General features: G+C 54.7%; 1 protein-coding gene across 2 annotated transcripts in view; it reads left to right on the top strand.

Annotated features, from left to right (window-relative positions):
* LOC149363523 (uncharacterized) overlaps positions 1 to 15855 on the top strand; it is a 481039-nt gene that overhangs the window by 440391 nt on the left and 24793 nt on the right. For both annotated transcript variants that reach the window (XM_089573521.1, XM_089573520.1), the window contains exon 6: positions 527 to 1394. In XM_089573521.1, coding sequence (XP_089429647.1) covers positions 527 to 1394 — 868 coding nt within the window. The remainder of the gene's footprint in view (positions 1 to 526; positions 1395 to 15855) is intronic.

Raw genomic sequence — 15855 nt, 5'->3', positions numbered from 1 at the left:
GCGCCGTGCTCTTTGTAAGGTTATATACTGCTTCGTGCGGCATTTGAAAGCGCAGCCGTGAATGTCGCTGTTGGGGGTCATGCAGATACGTTTCGCTTGAGCTTCCTTTTCAGCCGAGAGAGACCCCCACGGGGGCTGTTTTGATGCTGGCAGTGTGCTAGCTACTAGTGCGTAGTCGGCGACGGTGCCTGCCGTGCTTTCCTTGTGTCGGTTATAGACCGCCTAGGTTTCTGAAACACTGGTCGTAGATAGTATGGGAAGGAAGAAATTGGTTCGTGAGTGTTTCTTCGGCTGGCGGGAATTTACATGCACGAGAAACAACACAAATAATAAAGCCGTAAACGAACACTGGCTCGACAAGACAACTCCTTGCCTTAGAACCCACGAATCAATGGCAGTTTGTCTTGTTGGATCTTCTGTTTAAATCAGGCGCGCTCTCTGACATTGTGCAAACGAAGTGGTCTTGTCTGACGGCAAGCCGCAGCCCGCCTAAAATTTTTGTCTCCTTTTTTCCCCGTCTTCGCAGGTTCGGTTTTAGCCCCAGCAATGGAGCTGCACCTCCGGGCCTTCTCCGGGGCTTCGAGCCGCCGTTCCCCTTCAAGGCGGCCGGCACACCCCCGCTTCCCACGTCGGGTCGCCAGAGCGCGGGCAGGGACGGCGGCAACGCCGGAAGCGTCAACAACAGCAACGCCGTGTCGCTCGCCAGCGCGGTCGGCAACGTCGCCGGAGGAGCTGGCAGCGTCGACTCCGAAGCCGGCCTGGCGACGCCCAACCACGGCCTGCCTCCGCACCACGGCGGCGGGTCGTTGGCGTCCGCCGCGCAGCCGCGCGCCACGCCACCCCTGAAGCCGTCTTCGGCCACGTCCTCCCCGCCGTCATCGCTGCTGGAGCCGCATCGGGGCAGCGCGCCCTTCAACCTCTCGGACTTCTCGTCGTCTCAGACCCTGCTGAACCTCGTGAGGACCGCGAGCGCACAGAGCGCCTCCCAACTCGAGACGTACCTCCGCGGCGCCGTCAAGAGACCGCACGACGGGGAACCGGCCAGGGCCGACCCCCTGGACTTGTCCCTGGGCACGGCCGTCAAGAGACCGCGGTCCACGGACAGCCCGCGGTCCTCCAAGGACGCCGACGTCGGCGGCGCCGGCACGCCGCCACGCAAGCAGGCGACGTCGCCGTGGCTTCTGCAGCTGGAGGGCGCCCGGGGAGCGTCCAAGTCGCCCAAGTTGCGCTGCGGCTCAGTTTGCTCGGACCAGGCGTCGTCCCTTCATTCGCCCTGCAGCGGCGCCGTGGGGACCACCACCGATGGTGGCCAGCAGCAGCTTGTCGCAAAGTGGACGGTCGACGACGTGGTCCATTTCGTCGCCTCGGTCGAGTCGTGCCAGGAGTACGCCGAGGTGAGCGAACCTTTTCGTTGAAAGCGTATACTCGACTCTGCGGCGCGCCTTAGCCGATGGGTAGACTGAACCAGGCTGTAGAAAACTAATAAGGTTCGGGTTTTCATTGACAAGAATATGTTACAGAAATGGGCCGTTTGGTAAATCGGTATAGTATAGGAGGTTCAAAAGCTAAGCTGTCAGTGAGACCTCCTTTTGCAAAATGCCTAATACGCCAATGTGGCTTTCCTGAGGTCAGCGTGAAGTTCATCAGAAGTTCACTTGTCGCCTTCAGTAGCCAGCCGTACGAAACCCTATTCCGCCGAATAAAAACTTAGATCAGTGGAAGCGCAGAATGAAATATTACACGGATAATATTCTACCCGCTTCTGTCTTGTTCTTTAATGGGCTTTGGGCCACACGAATGCGTCCGTGTCAACATATTTTGAAATCTTGCGCAACTCGGATCCCGTCAGTGGTGGCCACCCGTAAGAAATCGGCCATAAGTGCCGCACCCACTGTCACCTTATGACACCGCGGCCTGCTTCCGCGCCAACCGAGCGGGCGTGTGTATCAGGCGGCCAGCGCGCGTCGGGGCAAACCTCCTCCGCCGGAGCTGTATACGATGATTGCGCGCGGCGCACGGACACATCTCCCGCCCCGACGACGAGCTCTTTTGTCTCGCTGCTGGCCGGTGCCGGCGGCGGCCCATCCGCCGCCCTTCCACGTAAATCTCCATCTGGCGCCCCGAGACAATAAGGAGGCCGTGTCACGTCCCAGGGCGTTTCTCCCCCGGCAGCCCCTGCGGTAGCCGCTAGTTCCGCTCCTATTCGGTCTCTGCGCCGTCGTGCGAAAGACTCCGTTTGCGGCGAAGAAAGCGAAAGTATAAGGAGCAATCGCAGAAACGAAACAGGAACAAAAGAACGAACGAAGAGCTGTGTGTGTGCAGCCGTGCCAAGTGCCGGGGCCGGCCCGGGTCTCAAGGAACGGGGGGCTTCGTGCGAGCGGGCCATAAACGCGAGGAGAGGGGGGAGGCTGTAGGTCGTCGTCGTCGTCGACGTAGTCCCCGACGGCGGCGGCATCGGTCGAAGGCGGCTGATTACAAAGGCTGCTGAGTGAGAAGGGGGGAGGGGGCAGGGGACCCGGACCTGGCTTCGCGCCGCCGGTCTCCGCCTGCTTAGATGCTGCCCGGTCATCCGTGCGGTCTGCCCGGCGCGATTCTCTCTCTCTGTTTCGCGGGTGCAGTGTCGACGTGCGCGTTTGTCTGGAACGGGGGCTCCCGCGAGGCTCGCCAGCGGCTGTTTCCAGTGGGGGTTCCGGTCTCTCGGCGACGTGTGAAGTGCAGCACGGTCGATCACTGTCATTAGCCGGTGACCCTTCTTCCCCAGCCTCTCTTTTATACCTCCTCCTTCTTCTTACTGACTTCTCGCTCCCTGAGCAGCGGCTCGACGTCGCCTCGTTTTCGGCCCGCCTGGTTTCCACGTTTCTTCTTTACTCGACCCTCGCCCTCCTCCCCCCGCCCACACGTCTGCAGCACGCTCTTTCTTCGCCAGTAAGTTCTCGCGTATTCCACTGCGCCTTCCCTTCCCTCTCTGTCCTTTTGTTTCCGCCATTGTTGTCCCCTCTTTTCCGAGCTCTGTTTTCTTCGTCGATGTAGCAGGATGCACTTTCTCCTCTGCCCTTATCGCCCGGATGGCCGTTTGATGCCGCAGGCAGCGCTGCAGGCCTTCGGCGGCGATGCCTTCCATCCTGGTGATACATGAACGGCTCCCATTGTGTGCAGAGGGCCCGTATACCTTGTGATACTGCTCCCTCGCTGTCTCTCCGGTTGCGGAGCGCCTCCCGCTCGATGCCGGGAGGCGATAAGTTTGATGACGACTGGTGCTGCCACCTCCGGCGGCCGGCTCCCCCGCCCATACCGTTTCGCCGCTTTGATTCCTGCTGTACGCGACTTCCCTCGCCCCCTTTCCTCGCACTCTGTGATGGCCTTAGCGCCCGCGTCTGTCATTTTCGCGCCTCTTTAGCTTCCTTCTCGAGTTTTCCGGGCCCGTGCACTCGTCTCTCGGTGCGATTCTGAAACGATATCCACCTTGACTTTTAGCGGCAATCCGGGTGGTGTTACCTTTCAGGCAAATGTTTTCTTTTCTTTGTACAGTGTTCGATCCCCACTCGCAGTAAGCGACAGGAAATGTCGGCAGGAAATAAACAAAGCTGCTTCAGTGCCTATTGCATCTCAGTGTAGCAATTCGCCGACCTACTTTTTTTTTATTTCTGTGGCCTTTGTTTGCCGCCCCTGTTCTCTTGCACGACCGCTGCTCGCGGTTACCGTTTCGCATTTTAATAGATCCCCCGGGCTGCCCCTTCGTGAGCCACCGACGTGGGGGCAACGCATGAGTCGAGGTCCAAGCAAACAGAAGGGAACGGTGGGGAGGGGGGGGGGGGGGGGGGGTTACTGAGTAAGCGACAGACGGAGCTAGGTTTGGAGGGGGGCTGCATGCGCTGAGATGAAGCCCCTGTAGCGGCGCGTAATTTAAGTTGGAGGCGCATCGTGACTCGGGGGCCAGGCGGGCGGCGTCCGTTCCCAAGGGTGGAGCGGCGGCGGCGGCTGCCGTGGTAGCAGCTGGGAGGAGGAAGTGTAAGGAGAAGCCAGCCAGCTACACCGCAACCGAAGCTCGCGTATTGCGGCGTCTTGAAGCAGCAACCTCCCCCCCTTATCCCCTCCCCACCGCCCTTTACTTTGGCGCGCGCGCGCTCGCGTCCTTTCCGCCGCTGCATGCCCGGCCGCTGGAGTCGTGACCGCTAACCGAGTTACACTTCGCTGAGAGCCCGCTTATCGACGCTGATCATCGCGGACCTGCGGCGGAGCCCTCCTCTCCTCTCGCTGCTGCGCGAGTCTTTCCTTTCTTGCTGATCTGTGTTTTTATTTGCGGTCGCCGCCGCCGGACTGCAAGAAACGTGCGCCCGGTCTCCTGCTCCTCCTCCTTTTGCTCTTGCTTCCCTTCGCTCGGCAGTGCCACCGGTGTCCTCGGGGCACACGACGCTCGCGGGTTCTCGGGGTGTTGTCTTTCGCTTTTGTCGTTGTTTCTTGCCGTCTGGCTTGCAGGCTGCTGGACTTGCTGCAGCGCATGAATTTCTAAAAGGCGGCCAGTCTTCCCTGTTCGTTGAATATGCTTGTGTGTCGGCTACACTTCGGGCCATCCCTTCCCCCTTTTCCCCGCCTCATGTCTCCCTTTCCGCGTGTAACCTTTCTGCCCTCCGCTCTACTCTGGGTAGTATTTGCATTGGCGTCACTCCGTGAGGAGCTGGCGTGCACTTGATTGATCAGCTGCGAGGCGTCTATCGGCGAGCTTCCCCCGTGAACCTGCTGCCTTCGGCAGTTTATCCTCGTCTAAAGGTGGTTCCTAACCCGTCTCGATCGGCCTCGTTCTGTGTCAGAAGAGCATGCCCACGCCGCGGGCGCCAGTTTCGTTACGTTGTGGCCAGTTTGTGGAAGTTTTGCAGAGTGCGGCGCTGCCTGTGAGCTCAGCAATGGCCTGTCTGCGGCGCCCTGCAGCTTTTCGTTCATCACCGCATGTATCGTTTGGAAGGCTTTCGGGCAGTTTTTCACAATGACACAGGTGGCGCGACAATCTTCTGACCTCTACGAGGGGGGGGGACGCGCATTCAGACACCTTACCAACCTCCCACATTTCGGCCCACTCAGATCGTCGGATTTTCACACTTCTGTTGTGCGAGAAATGGGCGCGTGGTAATGATCTCTCAGCTCTGTGGCCATAGGAGGAATCTTGTCACAGACACAGGCGCGACAAAACTGGAGTACTTCTCATAAAGGAAATGGACACCAGTCCCTCGGTACGCAGATAGAGCGGCCCTTCAGGACATAATTGCAACCCGTTTCGACGCACCCGTAAGAAACGCTAGTTGCCGCAGGCGCAGGCTATCACCGTCTCGCCGTTTTTCCTTGACTGCAAGGGTTGACACTACTGGCGTGGTGAAAACGATGACCTTTACTAGCAGGCAAGTCAGTCTCTGGTAGTTACCTCGCTTACACGGCGTCCTACTCCGGATCTCCGGAGACAACACCAACATGCCACACGGTATTGTTGAGAAACAAACACGCACAAAAAAAAGGGGGTCGTTCTCGCATGCGGCGAAGCTTTGGCGCCGCTTCACCGCGCGCGCGCCCGATGAGAAAGGCGCGCGCCGCAATTTGGGTTTCGTCGCATGCCGTGGCGGCGGCGGCTGAGGCATTGTTCGTCCTCGCCGTCCTTCTCGTTCTCCGGAGGAAGGAAGGACAACGTCACGCCACCGCCGCCGTCGCTGCTGCTGCCGCTAAGTGCATCATTGTCCGGCCGCCGCCGCCGCCACGCGCGAAAGCGAATTACGCGGCCGACAGGGAAATGAGAGTGTGGCGCTCGAGGTCGCGCGTGTCACGGGGTCAGGGCGGTTGCGCGAGCCGACAAAACGGCGGCGGCCTCAGCCACCGCTGCTGCTGCGGCGACAAAGTGGCTCGACGCCCCGCGCTGCCTGCCGCCGCCCATCGGTGCACGGGGGCGCTCCTGACAGCTCTCGTGACGCCCTCGGAGAAGAGGAGAGATGACGTCCGTGACTGTCAGGAAGGAAGGCAAGCGCGCCGAGCGAAAGCGCCGTCGGTGACGTTTAAAGGGTTGTCTTTTCTTCAATCACAGCCGGGAGGGGGAGCTCTGCTGTTCATCTTCCTGGGTGCGTCCGCCTGCCGGCGGCCAGATTGCCATGGACTCCCCCTGTACTGGAAATCTAGTAATACAACGAATACGCGACAAGAGAGCAAAATAGAAAGCATCGCCGGTATGTTTAGTGTTGATGGAAATGTTGATTCATATTTTATTGAGTCTTAGCGTAGCGGAGACATATTAAGCAGGTTTAGAATAGGGGTACCTTATCGATTACGGTGACAGGGGAATAGCGACGCGCCGGTGCGCATGCGTAGGACAATCCAGAGGCGTTATTGTTCCGCGCATGCTCACAAGCGCTCCCTTATTCCCCTATCCCTCTAATCGACAGGGACCCCCATTCTAAATCTGCCTATTAGCCTAGACGTATTAAGGAGTAACGAAGGTATTCTGCGTGCGCGCATTGCAGGGGGGGGGGGTCAAGCGGGCTTACTGCACGAGCGCAACCAGTGTCCGGTCATCCGATACAAACATCTGCTCAAGTACGTCTCCGCTATATGTTAATACTCTCTAATGTGCGGCGACGAAAAAAGATGAGTAATAGTTTCTTTAAACATGTTTCGCCAACTCGTTAACGCTGAAATCCGACGCAGCAACCGCAGCAAACAATCCTGGTACCACGCATATTATTCCAATGTTTCTCGTTCGCGAAAGCGCGCACACGCGTCACGACAGCATTGTGACATCGCCTCTTATAACGAGTACGCTCGAGGGGTCAGCGCAGACGACATTTTCGCCGATGCTCCTCCCCAGCTGCACGATCTCCGGGACGCCGTATCTTTAGAGCCTCTCTTGCACTTCGCTTTTCCCGCGTACGCCTCGAAGAGGATTCTCCACCGCCCGTGGGGGTGTCGCTCAAATGAGCCTTTCTTTTTTTCGCGAGAGCTGTCCGGCGCGTAGCAGGGAAACGATGCTTGCACCAGGAACGGTGGCTCGTCTAGAGAGATGCAACAGCACCCTAGGCTGCTGCTTCTTTTGCTTGCGCCGCTGGCGTCGCCAAGCCGCATCGTCTGCTCGTGACTCACTTTTCGGAGGCGCTAACGCGTCTTTGGGGCGGCAGATGGGAAGCATGCAGGCGCGCGCGATGCGCTTGGGCGCGTGGACGCGCGCGTCGCCGTCCGCGCGCGCTGGGGGTCAGCGGGTCGCTTTTCGCATTAAACGAAATGGGAACGAACGCCGCTATCATATATATAGCTTCATTTTCCTCGGCCCTCCGCGGCTAGCTGCCCCCGAAGAGCGTTGCTATCTCTCCTTCTCTTTCCCTTTCTTTTTTTTTCGCTCTTCTCAGCTTACTTACTTTATTAGTTTTTGTTTTTTTACGGGGAAGCGTTGTTCCTCTCATTTTCTCTTTTTTTTTTCCTCTTCGCCCTCTCTGATCTATTTTTTTTTTCATTCTTGTTCGTTGCATCCATTCCCCTCATCCGCTTTCTGTTCCTCCTGCAGAAGCGCGGGCGACGACTAGCGAGCGAAGAAGCTCGCATACTTGGGATCAGTTTCTTCCTCTTCGTGAACAGAAAGGAAGAAAAAGTTCGGTGACTCTCCCATTTCTATCTTGTCTCGAAATCAGCATCAGAGGGGAGGGGGGGGGGGACAAGCAGGAGGGGAAGGCCAGACTAGTTCTCTCACCCTCCTATACCTCCCACACGACATCTTTCTTTTGTGCTGTTTCTCCTTTTTCTTCAGATTCCACCGCTGCGCATCGCGGACTGCTGTACACTGGCTCTTCGGTGGCATCGAATTGCCGCGTTTCTTTTCTCTCTCTCTTTTCTTGCCTCGCTTGCTCCGTCCCGTAGAACTTCGTGTCATCTCCGGGTCTGCGCGCACGCGCAAGAATGCGTGCGGATGGAATCTGCATGCTTGCGCGCGCTGCTCTCCTTCTGTCGTGTCGCTCGCTCCCTGATTCGTTTCTGCGTAGGTTAGCGCGGCCGATCCAGTGCTAGTACAGTCCGTATGGACTAGCACTGGCTTCTTCGTTTGGTTGTTCTTAGTTCTTGATAAAGCGAGGTTGTAGACAACCGCCACTAGTTTTTGATCATTCAGTTTAAGGAGCAGACTGCCTCTGAACTTTTATTGGGTTCGAAAGAATTCTGTTGTCAACTAAGGAACATTCACCTAAAATGCCTGTCGTCGTGACGTACATTCATCGCCTCATCTGAGGTCCTAGATTATGACGTAGATATAGTATAGCTGAAAACTAAGAGCAGGAAGTGAAGAGAACCGCGGTACATGGTGGTGCGGATAACGAATTACCGATGATTCGTTGGTGTAACGGAGTGGATCCGAAGTGTTGACGGGGGGTGGGAGGTGGGGTGAGGAGAGGTGAGGATATTAGCAAATTCGGATAGAGTTGATCGGCGCAGGACTGGGCTTGGTGTAGGTAGTCGGGCGAGGTCCTCACGTTGGCATTTGGACGTAAACCAGCCGACGGCGACTTAATAATGACAGGGAGCATCTGACAACAATGTTTAGCGCAATAGACAATAATATAAAGGCGTTCATCAGCCAGCTTTTGACTTTGAACGTGTGCCATTCGAAAAAGTGCAGACTTACTGCAACATTCAACGTGCTCCGTTACCTTCAGAATTGACGCTGCAGTTAAAGGTATCAGCTAGCTGTTCGGTGTGCTTTCGTTGCTTGTAATCTCCTAATAACGCAGTCGACGGGTCAGGTGTTGCCAGTAGTGGCGAAATGCTGCGACATGAGGAAGTCTTAGGCTTGGCATGTGCCTGTTAACTGTTCCCCTTTGGTGCTCCTTCTGAATTCACCTACACTCTTATATGGGCGTAAAAAGAAGCAATCTAGAGCGTGCGCTAGAAGGCAGTTTACTACTTTGTGTTTAGAGTGTACAATCCATAAAAGTTTTTTTTTTTTTTAAATTGCACTTAGTATACATCGTCGACGGCATTGAAACGGTCGCACGGCATCGTAGTTTCGAAGGCAGTTAGAGTCTTTTTGTGACCGAGTTATGCGAAGGAGACCCGCTATAAAGGAGCGCCCGTTAAGGATGCGGACGAGGAGGTGGGGGAGAGGTAGAGGGGAGGGAGAGAGATATATAAAGCGGTTGGGTGAGAAACAGCGGAGCAGCAGCAGCAGCTGGGCAGGGAAGCAGCGACCGAGCCGACCTTTCCCGCTGGTCAAGGACGTCTCTCTGCCCCCCTTACTTTTTGCTTCTCCTCTCGACAGGGTCGAACGCGTGCCACGAGTCCGCAATCGGTCGGCCGCTCGCTTCGATTTCCCGCTGCCTGCTCCGCCGCTCTTATTATTCTCGGGACTCATTCGCCGAACCAGGCACGCGCGAGCTATCCCAAGCCAATTCCATACCATCCAGCTTTGGCTCCCGCATATGTATTCCGTATAGCGTGCCTCTTTACTTCTATTCTTTTTAAATCCCCGCCTTGCCCTCACGGCTCACATACCAAATTGGAACCCCCTCCTCCTCTTTCTTCCTTCCTTCTTTCTCTCTCTCTCTCTCTTTTTTCTTTCTTCTCACTGTTTGCCACTCCGTGCCAGGCCTTTCACCGTGAACGCGCGCGACAGGTCTGCTTTATAAATACGGTTTCCGCACTTTGTCTCGCTCGCGCGCTAAGCAGCTATGCGAGCACAGCACCCTGCGGTGCAGCGACTGCTGGCACCGAGCTGGTCGTCCTTGTCGCCCGGTTTTGTAACGCTATTTTCCGCGGGGCCGAGAAGAAAGATCTGGTTCCTCTTTGCGGGGCGTTTATCAACTTCTACGCGGACGGCTGGCCGTGCGTAGCGTTTGTTTCTCGTGAAGTTCACCACTTCGACGCTGATGGTAGACGCGAGATTCCTTTCTAAACGGCCGAGGTGGGAGTGATCACTTGTTGCGAAACGTATCTGCACGGCATTTGGAATAGAGACGGTGCCAGCGGTAATGTTGATTTCCTTGGGATGGTCGCGATGGCTGGTTGAAAGCGGTTGTTTGAAATTCCTTTAGTCAGAAAAGCTGAGAGGTCAGCCGGAGGAAATCTTCTTTGCCTGCCTACTTTATCCAGGAGAAGACAAAGGGGCGTAGGGATAAGATTTTGGGGAGTACGTGGCGATTGATGGATTGATCGATAGTGCATTGATCGATTAATGGATTTTTGCGTGCGAAGACAACGCTTCAGAACTCCACGTTAAACCGCAATAATTAATTTTCCTGCAGGACTCCGGATTAAGATTTTGGGCAGTACGTGGCAATTGATGGATTGATCGATAATGCATTGATCGATTAATGGATTTTTGCGTGCGGAGACAACGCTTCAACACTCCAGGTTAATCCGTAATAAATTATGCTGCTGGACTCCTGATTATTTCTGACCACCGGTGGTTCTTTGACCTGCACCGAGATCTCAGCACATAAGCGCATCTTCATTTCCCTTGTATCGTAATTCAGCCGCTGCGACCGGCATCAAGAATTCGCACTCAGCTGTCAGCCGTAGACATTCTATAGCCACGTTCAGAGCCGTTGCCATATCCATATAAACTTCCTCCACTCGTACGTGATGCTCTTAGCCCCCGCCACAGCAGGTGTACAATTAATAAGAAGACACAGCTCGCTTTACGTGTCATTAGTGCACGTTCATATTGAAGGCCATCATCGAAGGACATTATCGAAGGCGTAAATACAACACCACACGTACGCGCCGTATTTCATGAAGCAGGACGTAATACTAGGCCGACGTTAGCTTGCTTTATACGCACCGTCGTCAAAAAGATAACGGGACATTGCTTTGGCGACAAACGTATAGACGCATCCCGCACAGAGAAGTCTCCTCCGCGTCTCCTAATCATCACTCACGGCGCTGCCGCGGTTCCGTCTCCGACCGCAATAAAAATAATGCATACCACAAAGTATACGTGTCATCTAATGCCCACGGACTCAGCATATAGTATACGGCCAACTGTTTGGTGGCAGCACAGGCGTGCTTCCGCGCCGTATACACAGAGCGTCGAATATAACAAGGTAGCGTCGTAGCCGCTCCGAAGCCTTCATTACGGCTCGCACTACGCTACGACGCTCGCGCTGGGGTCACTCAAGAGTCTGCCGTCTTGCGCTCTAATTCTGCGGACGACTCTGGCGCGGTGCCGCTTTCCCTTCTGCCGCAGAAGGTTCACCAGTAGCTATAGGCTGTAGTAGGGTGGTCCTGTCTCCTACTTAGAGAGCCGTAATAGCATCAACTCATACCCTGTCGACTCTAATCAGGCGCTCTCAGTGGCCGCTGATCTTCTTTCCTGATGACGTCTCCCCCTCTCTTCACTTGGCATCGACGAGCAGAGGAGGCGACGGGTGCGTTTTCTCCGCGGCGTTCTCGGGATGCCTGCGTGGAGAGGGGCCGTCGACTAACGTGCGCTGGCAGCCGCGATCGCGGACACCGCGCGCTGGGCGATGATCTATCCACCTAATGACCGATCTCCCGTCTTGCCAACTCGATCAACTGTAGCCCCTTTTCACCGCCTCGGGCGTGTTTCCTCGTCCAGGTCGTCTGGAAGGAGTGGCGGGCAGAAAAACAACTGACTAAACAAAACTTGTGAGGAAGCCTCCGAAGAAAGGGTTCTTGGACCCCCCCCCCCTTCCACTCTTGCGCCCTTGCGCCCTTCACTTACTCTCATGCTCATGCAAGCAAGCAAGCAAGCAAGCAAGCGAGCAAGCAAGCAAGCAAGCAAGCAAGCGAGCAAGCAAGCGAGCGAGCAAGCAAGCAAGCAAGCAAGCAAGCAAGCAAGCAAGCAAGCAAGCAAGTTCAGGTGTAGTCCGTTACAAGGGTTCTAAAAGCTCGTGAGAGTGACTCAGTCCTGCGCAAAAAAGAAACTAAGGAAGGCGATTTATAGAGCTCCTTGATGACACCAGGAAGCAAGTTTGTTTAATCGACGGCGGAAGGCTGATAATACTTTTTTTTTTCGCCAGATTATCTTCTCCAACGCACACATTATCCTAGATCCGCCCTTCTCACACTCGTTTCTCAATTTTGTGCTTCTGTCTCTGTGTCTGCACCAACGGGAAGTGGAAAGGGGGGAAGGAGGGGGGAGGGGGTTCGGCCTACAGATGCGTGCGCGCATAGCGGTAAAAATTACACCGTGCACTCGACGCTTGGCTACATCTTGATGAATGCTGTCAATCCTCGTTTCGGTTCGGGGAGACTCCCGATTCGCGCCGGGGTTTTCGGCAAACGCGGACCGGCCTACGGCCGCTTCTTCTATATCTCTCCATCCTTTGTTAGGCCACGCCCACTCGTCTAATTATCTTGTCTGGCGTCCCGCGCTTTTCTCGTTGTTGGCTGGGCTGCGGGTGTAGTGCGTGTCTGTGCGTGCGTGTGTATAAAGGCGCGAAAAGAAATGCCCCCAATTTTGAATTTGTGTCGTGATGCATTTTCGTCGCAGAAAAGACGAGGCCACAAAGGTTACAATAAATATAACAAAAAAAGCTGACGAGGAACCGGTGAGGAGACGCCTCATGCATATCACCGAAAGAAAGAAACCGGCTCCCGCGTAAGGCGATGAGCGATCACTAAATGAGTAGCTTTCAAACTTCAGGAACTGGCTTTGTTGTGTGGCTCTTCTGCATTTACGGGTGCTTCGAGACGGGGCTTCATCTGCTTTGAGGTTATTCCTCAGATTTCTTGTCTTTCTTTTTTGTTTGTTTGGTTTAACGAACGAGAAAGCAGGAAGCAGACACGCGCTTCTGAGTTACGCGTGGATTTTTCTTGTTTCGCGGATGCTTTCGAGCCTTCCTCTCTCTATTTTTATTTTCCTTACCCCAGAGAGCCCGGCCAGCCGAAGCACCCCCCCCCCCTCCCCCGCGATCACTTTTGTCATTGTTTGTTTTTTCCGCATGCGGCACGCCCTTCGTTTCTTTTTTTTTTTTTTTAAGTTCAGCCTGGTGCTTGTTTCCTGTAATCGCCAATTTGCGGCATGCTTCAGGCATGAGCGTTTTTGTTTTTTGATTTTCCGTTAAAGGAATGCATTGCTCTAAAAATGTGTGCGTTATTGATGCACAACGTCCGTAGCTATTCAAACAGCCTCTACGTTCAAGCCTGACCATTTCTTCGTCATTTCTTCTTTTTTATATACAAACTTAACCCCTTTTCAGGTTTTGAGTATACTCTTCCGCATTTCTTTCGGGTTTGAGCGCTCATTTTTCCGAGTATGAAAGCTTGCGTCTGTGGGAAGGGACAGTTGAGAGCGATGATTATGGCCCTGGAGTCCCCCTCACCTTCCATTAATTAGGTTAGGTTATAGTATGAAAGCCGAAAACGTGCATTAATTGTCTCACGGTTCGGCGGACGCCTGAACCGCGGCGTGGTGGAAAGAGATGAATAGGCTGGAAGGGGGTAGGCAAAAAGAAGTTATTCGCTTCCAAATTACTTTTATTGCGTGCTGTTTTCGCCAGAACATTTTTACCGTTTGCTCAAAGAGCAATAATACTATTCGCTGCATGGGCTTGGCTTTCTCGAAGCAGATCTTTGTTTACGATACAAACATGCATTTCCGACCTGGTACTCTGCCATCACTTCCGCTCTGCCATCTTCCCAGGGCGCATTCGCTCGGCGCACGAAACGCGATACGCGCCACCCTTTCGATCCTGCGTACGCTAGCTTGTCCGCCGCACCTGGGAACCTTCCTTCGACGCCGACCGCGATGCAAGCCGGCGAGAAGTGCTCAGGGAATTAAGCCCTCTCTGTCTCACTTCCCCACCTCCTGTCGAGCTATAGCGTTGCCCTGTTTTGCATATCTTGCCAATGAGGCGCCGCCGCGCACATGCTCGCGCAGAATTTATTTCCTTCTCGTGCCGCGAATCTTCTTCCCGCCCCGCTTTCTTGTCGCCCTCGCTGCAAAACACGTGCGCAAACAATCTGATATACGCTCTCTCTCTCTCACACACACACACTTACACAAAGACTATATACGTTCGCACTTCCGCCACCTGCGTTCACGCTCTTTAATCTCGCCTTTCTCTTCTTCGTTTCATCCTTTTCTTCCTTGTTTTCTTTACGTTTTTCTTTCTTTCTTTCTTCGCCCCAGCCCCTGCGGTTGCTTCCTTTTCTCGTGGACCCACAGACTCGCTCAGTTTCTCAGCTCGTATACGTGAGATCGGCGCGCAAGTGTGTGCCTATAGTACTTTTGCGTACAGCAGCTGGGAATAGTTCCGGTCGCGACTGAGCCCGGAGAAGCGAGCTAGGTTCAGCGGAGGAAAGTTCCCTGCCTGCACTTTGGAATCCCCCGCCTCCCTCTGTCCACGCTCAACCTCCTCATGCCCATCGCTTTATTAACAACCGGAGTTAAACCAAACCAACTCTTACCAGACAGCTGGGTATCTATATATGAAGCGTGCTGTTTACACTACGTGTGTAGTATATGCGAGTACGGAGCGTGATGCGCCCTTGCGTCTCTTCTCAGGGGTTGCGGTAGTGAGGAGAGGGAGAGGAGGTCAGCACGCACGCAGAGAGTGAGGGAAGGTAGCAAACGCGCGTCGGCAGTTTTTCGCGCGCAAGTGGTTTTTCACGCGCTGACGCCTTCGCGCAGAACGGAGCCCTTTGGTCGGCGTTATTTCGAACCTTTGGCTGCTTGCTTTATAAACGATGCGCCGGCGCTCGTCCGACGACGACCTTTGACCCCGCGGAGGGGGCCCGTGCGTATAGGAAGCGTTATTATTTCCTTCGATCCAAACTGCGCGCGCTATTATCCGGGGGTACCCCCTCCTCTATTACGTGTCGGCTCTTCCAATGTCGTCGGAAAAGGGGAGGGGGGGGGGGGGGGTAGCTGTAGCCGATCGGAAGGCTTCGTACTCTCTTATCGACGTAAGAGAGATTCCCCGTGTCGGACACTTCGTCGAGAACCTGATGACCGCAGTTTTGCGGGATGGTGTGTGTGTTTGTGGCTACGTGCGTTTTAGCGCGAACTCAGTTCACCAGCTTGAGTGAGTCGTAATACAGGCTTTTAAGCTGATAGCCACTCTTGGAGCACTGCTGTGGCGAAAGAAAGGAACGCAGGCGTAGGTCGGGGCTCGTAAAAATAAGCCTTCCTTCCGAAGTCGCGGCCCTTCTTGATTGCGGCAGCGGCGAACCCTTCTGAACCCGCGCGCATTCGACGATATGCATGGCGTTTGCTCGTTTTCCGTTCGGCGCTGTTCTTACGTCTTTGTCGAGGCGAGTGTGGAAGTCGTCTCTCTTCCTAACTTTTTTTTTTTTTTTTCCCCCGGGGACTGGTTCTCAGTGTCGAGTTTCTGGGCTGAATCGCTGCAAAAATGAGCTAAGAGACTCCGATAGCGACGCTTTTCTTCTGTAAAAAAAAAAGAAAGAAAAATTGCCGAAACAGGCCCATCAGGTATAGCTTCAAACATGAACGTGAAGGCTCGCGATTTGTGCGACGTGCGCCAGCTGCGTGCGTGGACCCTTTCGTTTCAAAGGATATCGCTTCTCCGCCGCGGAATCCGAGACTTATTCACCTCCGCGGGGGATATGGATTCTGCGTAGCACTTAACGAGCCTCTCGATAACCCGCATGCTCTCTCTCTCTCTTTCTTCCTCGGGAAACTCCTACGTCACTTGTGCCCTTAGCAATGAAAAAAAAAAAGCTAGCGCGTGCTGCTCGGGTCTTCTCTTTTCTCTGAGAAAGAACGAGAAAAAAAAAGTTCCCTCCGTTGCGTAAAATATACCTGGGCGACCTGGGCACATTGCACGCAGTATCCGAAAATGACTCCTCTCTACTTCTTCGCCGCTGCTCGGGACTGAACCCTTCGCGTCGATAACGACGTCCTTCCGAAGACGGAGACCG

Source organism: Amblyomma mixtum, chromosome 2 (assembly GCF_055824585.1).
Source record: "Amblyomma mixtum isolate Tamu chromosome 2, ASM5582458v1, whole genome shotgun sequence".
In the NCBI taxonomy this organism is placed as follows: Eukaryota; Metazoa; Arthropoda; class Arachnida; order Ixodida; family Ixodidae; genus Amblyomma; species Amblyomma mixtum.
This window is presented reverse-complemented; position numbering and strand designations above follow the sequence as displayed.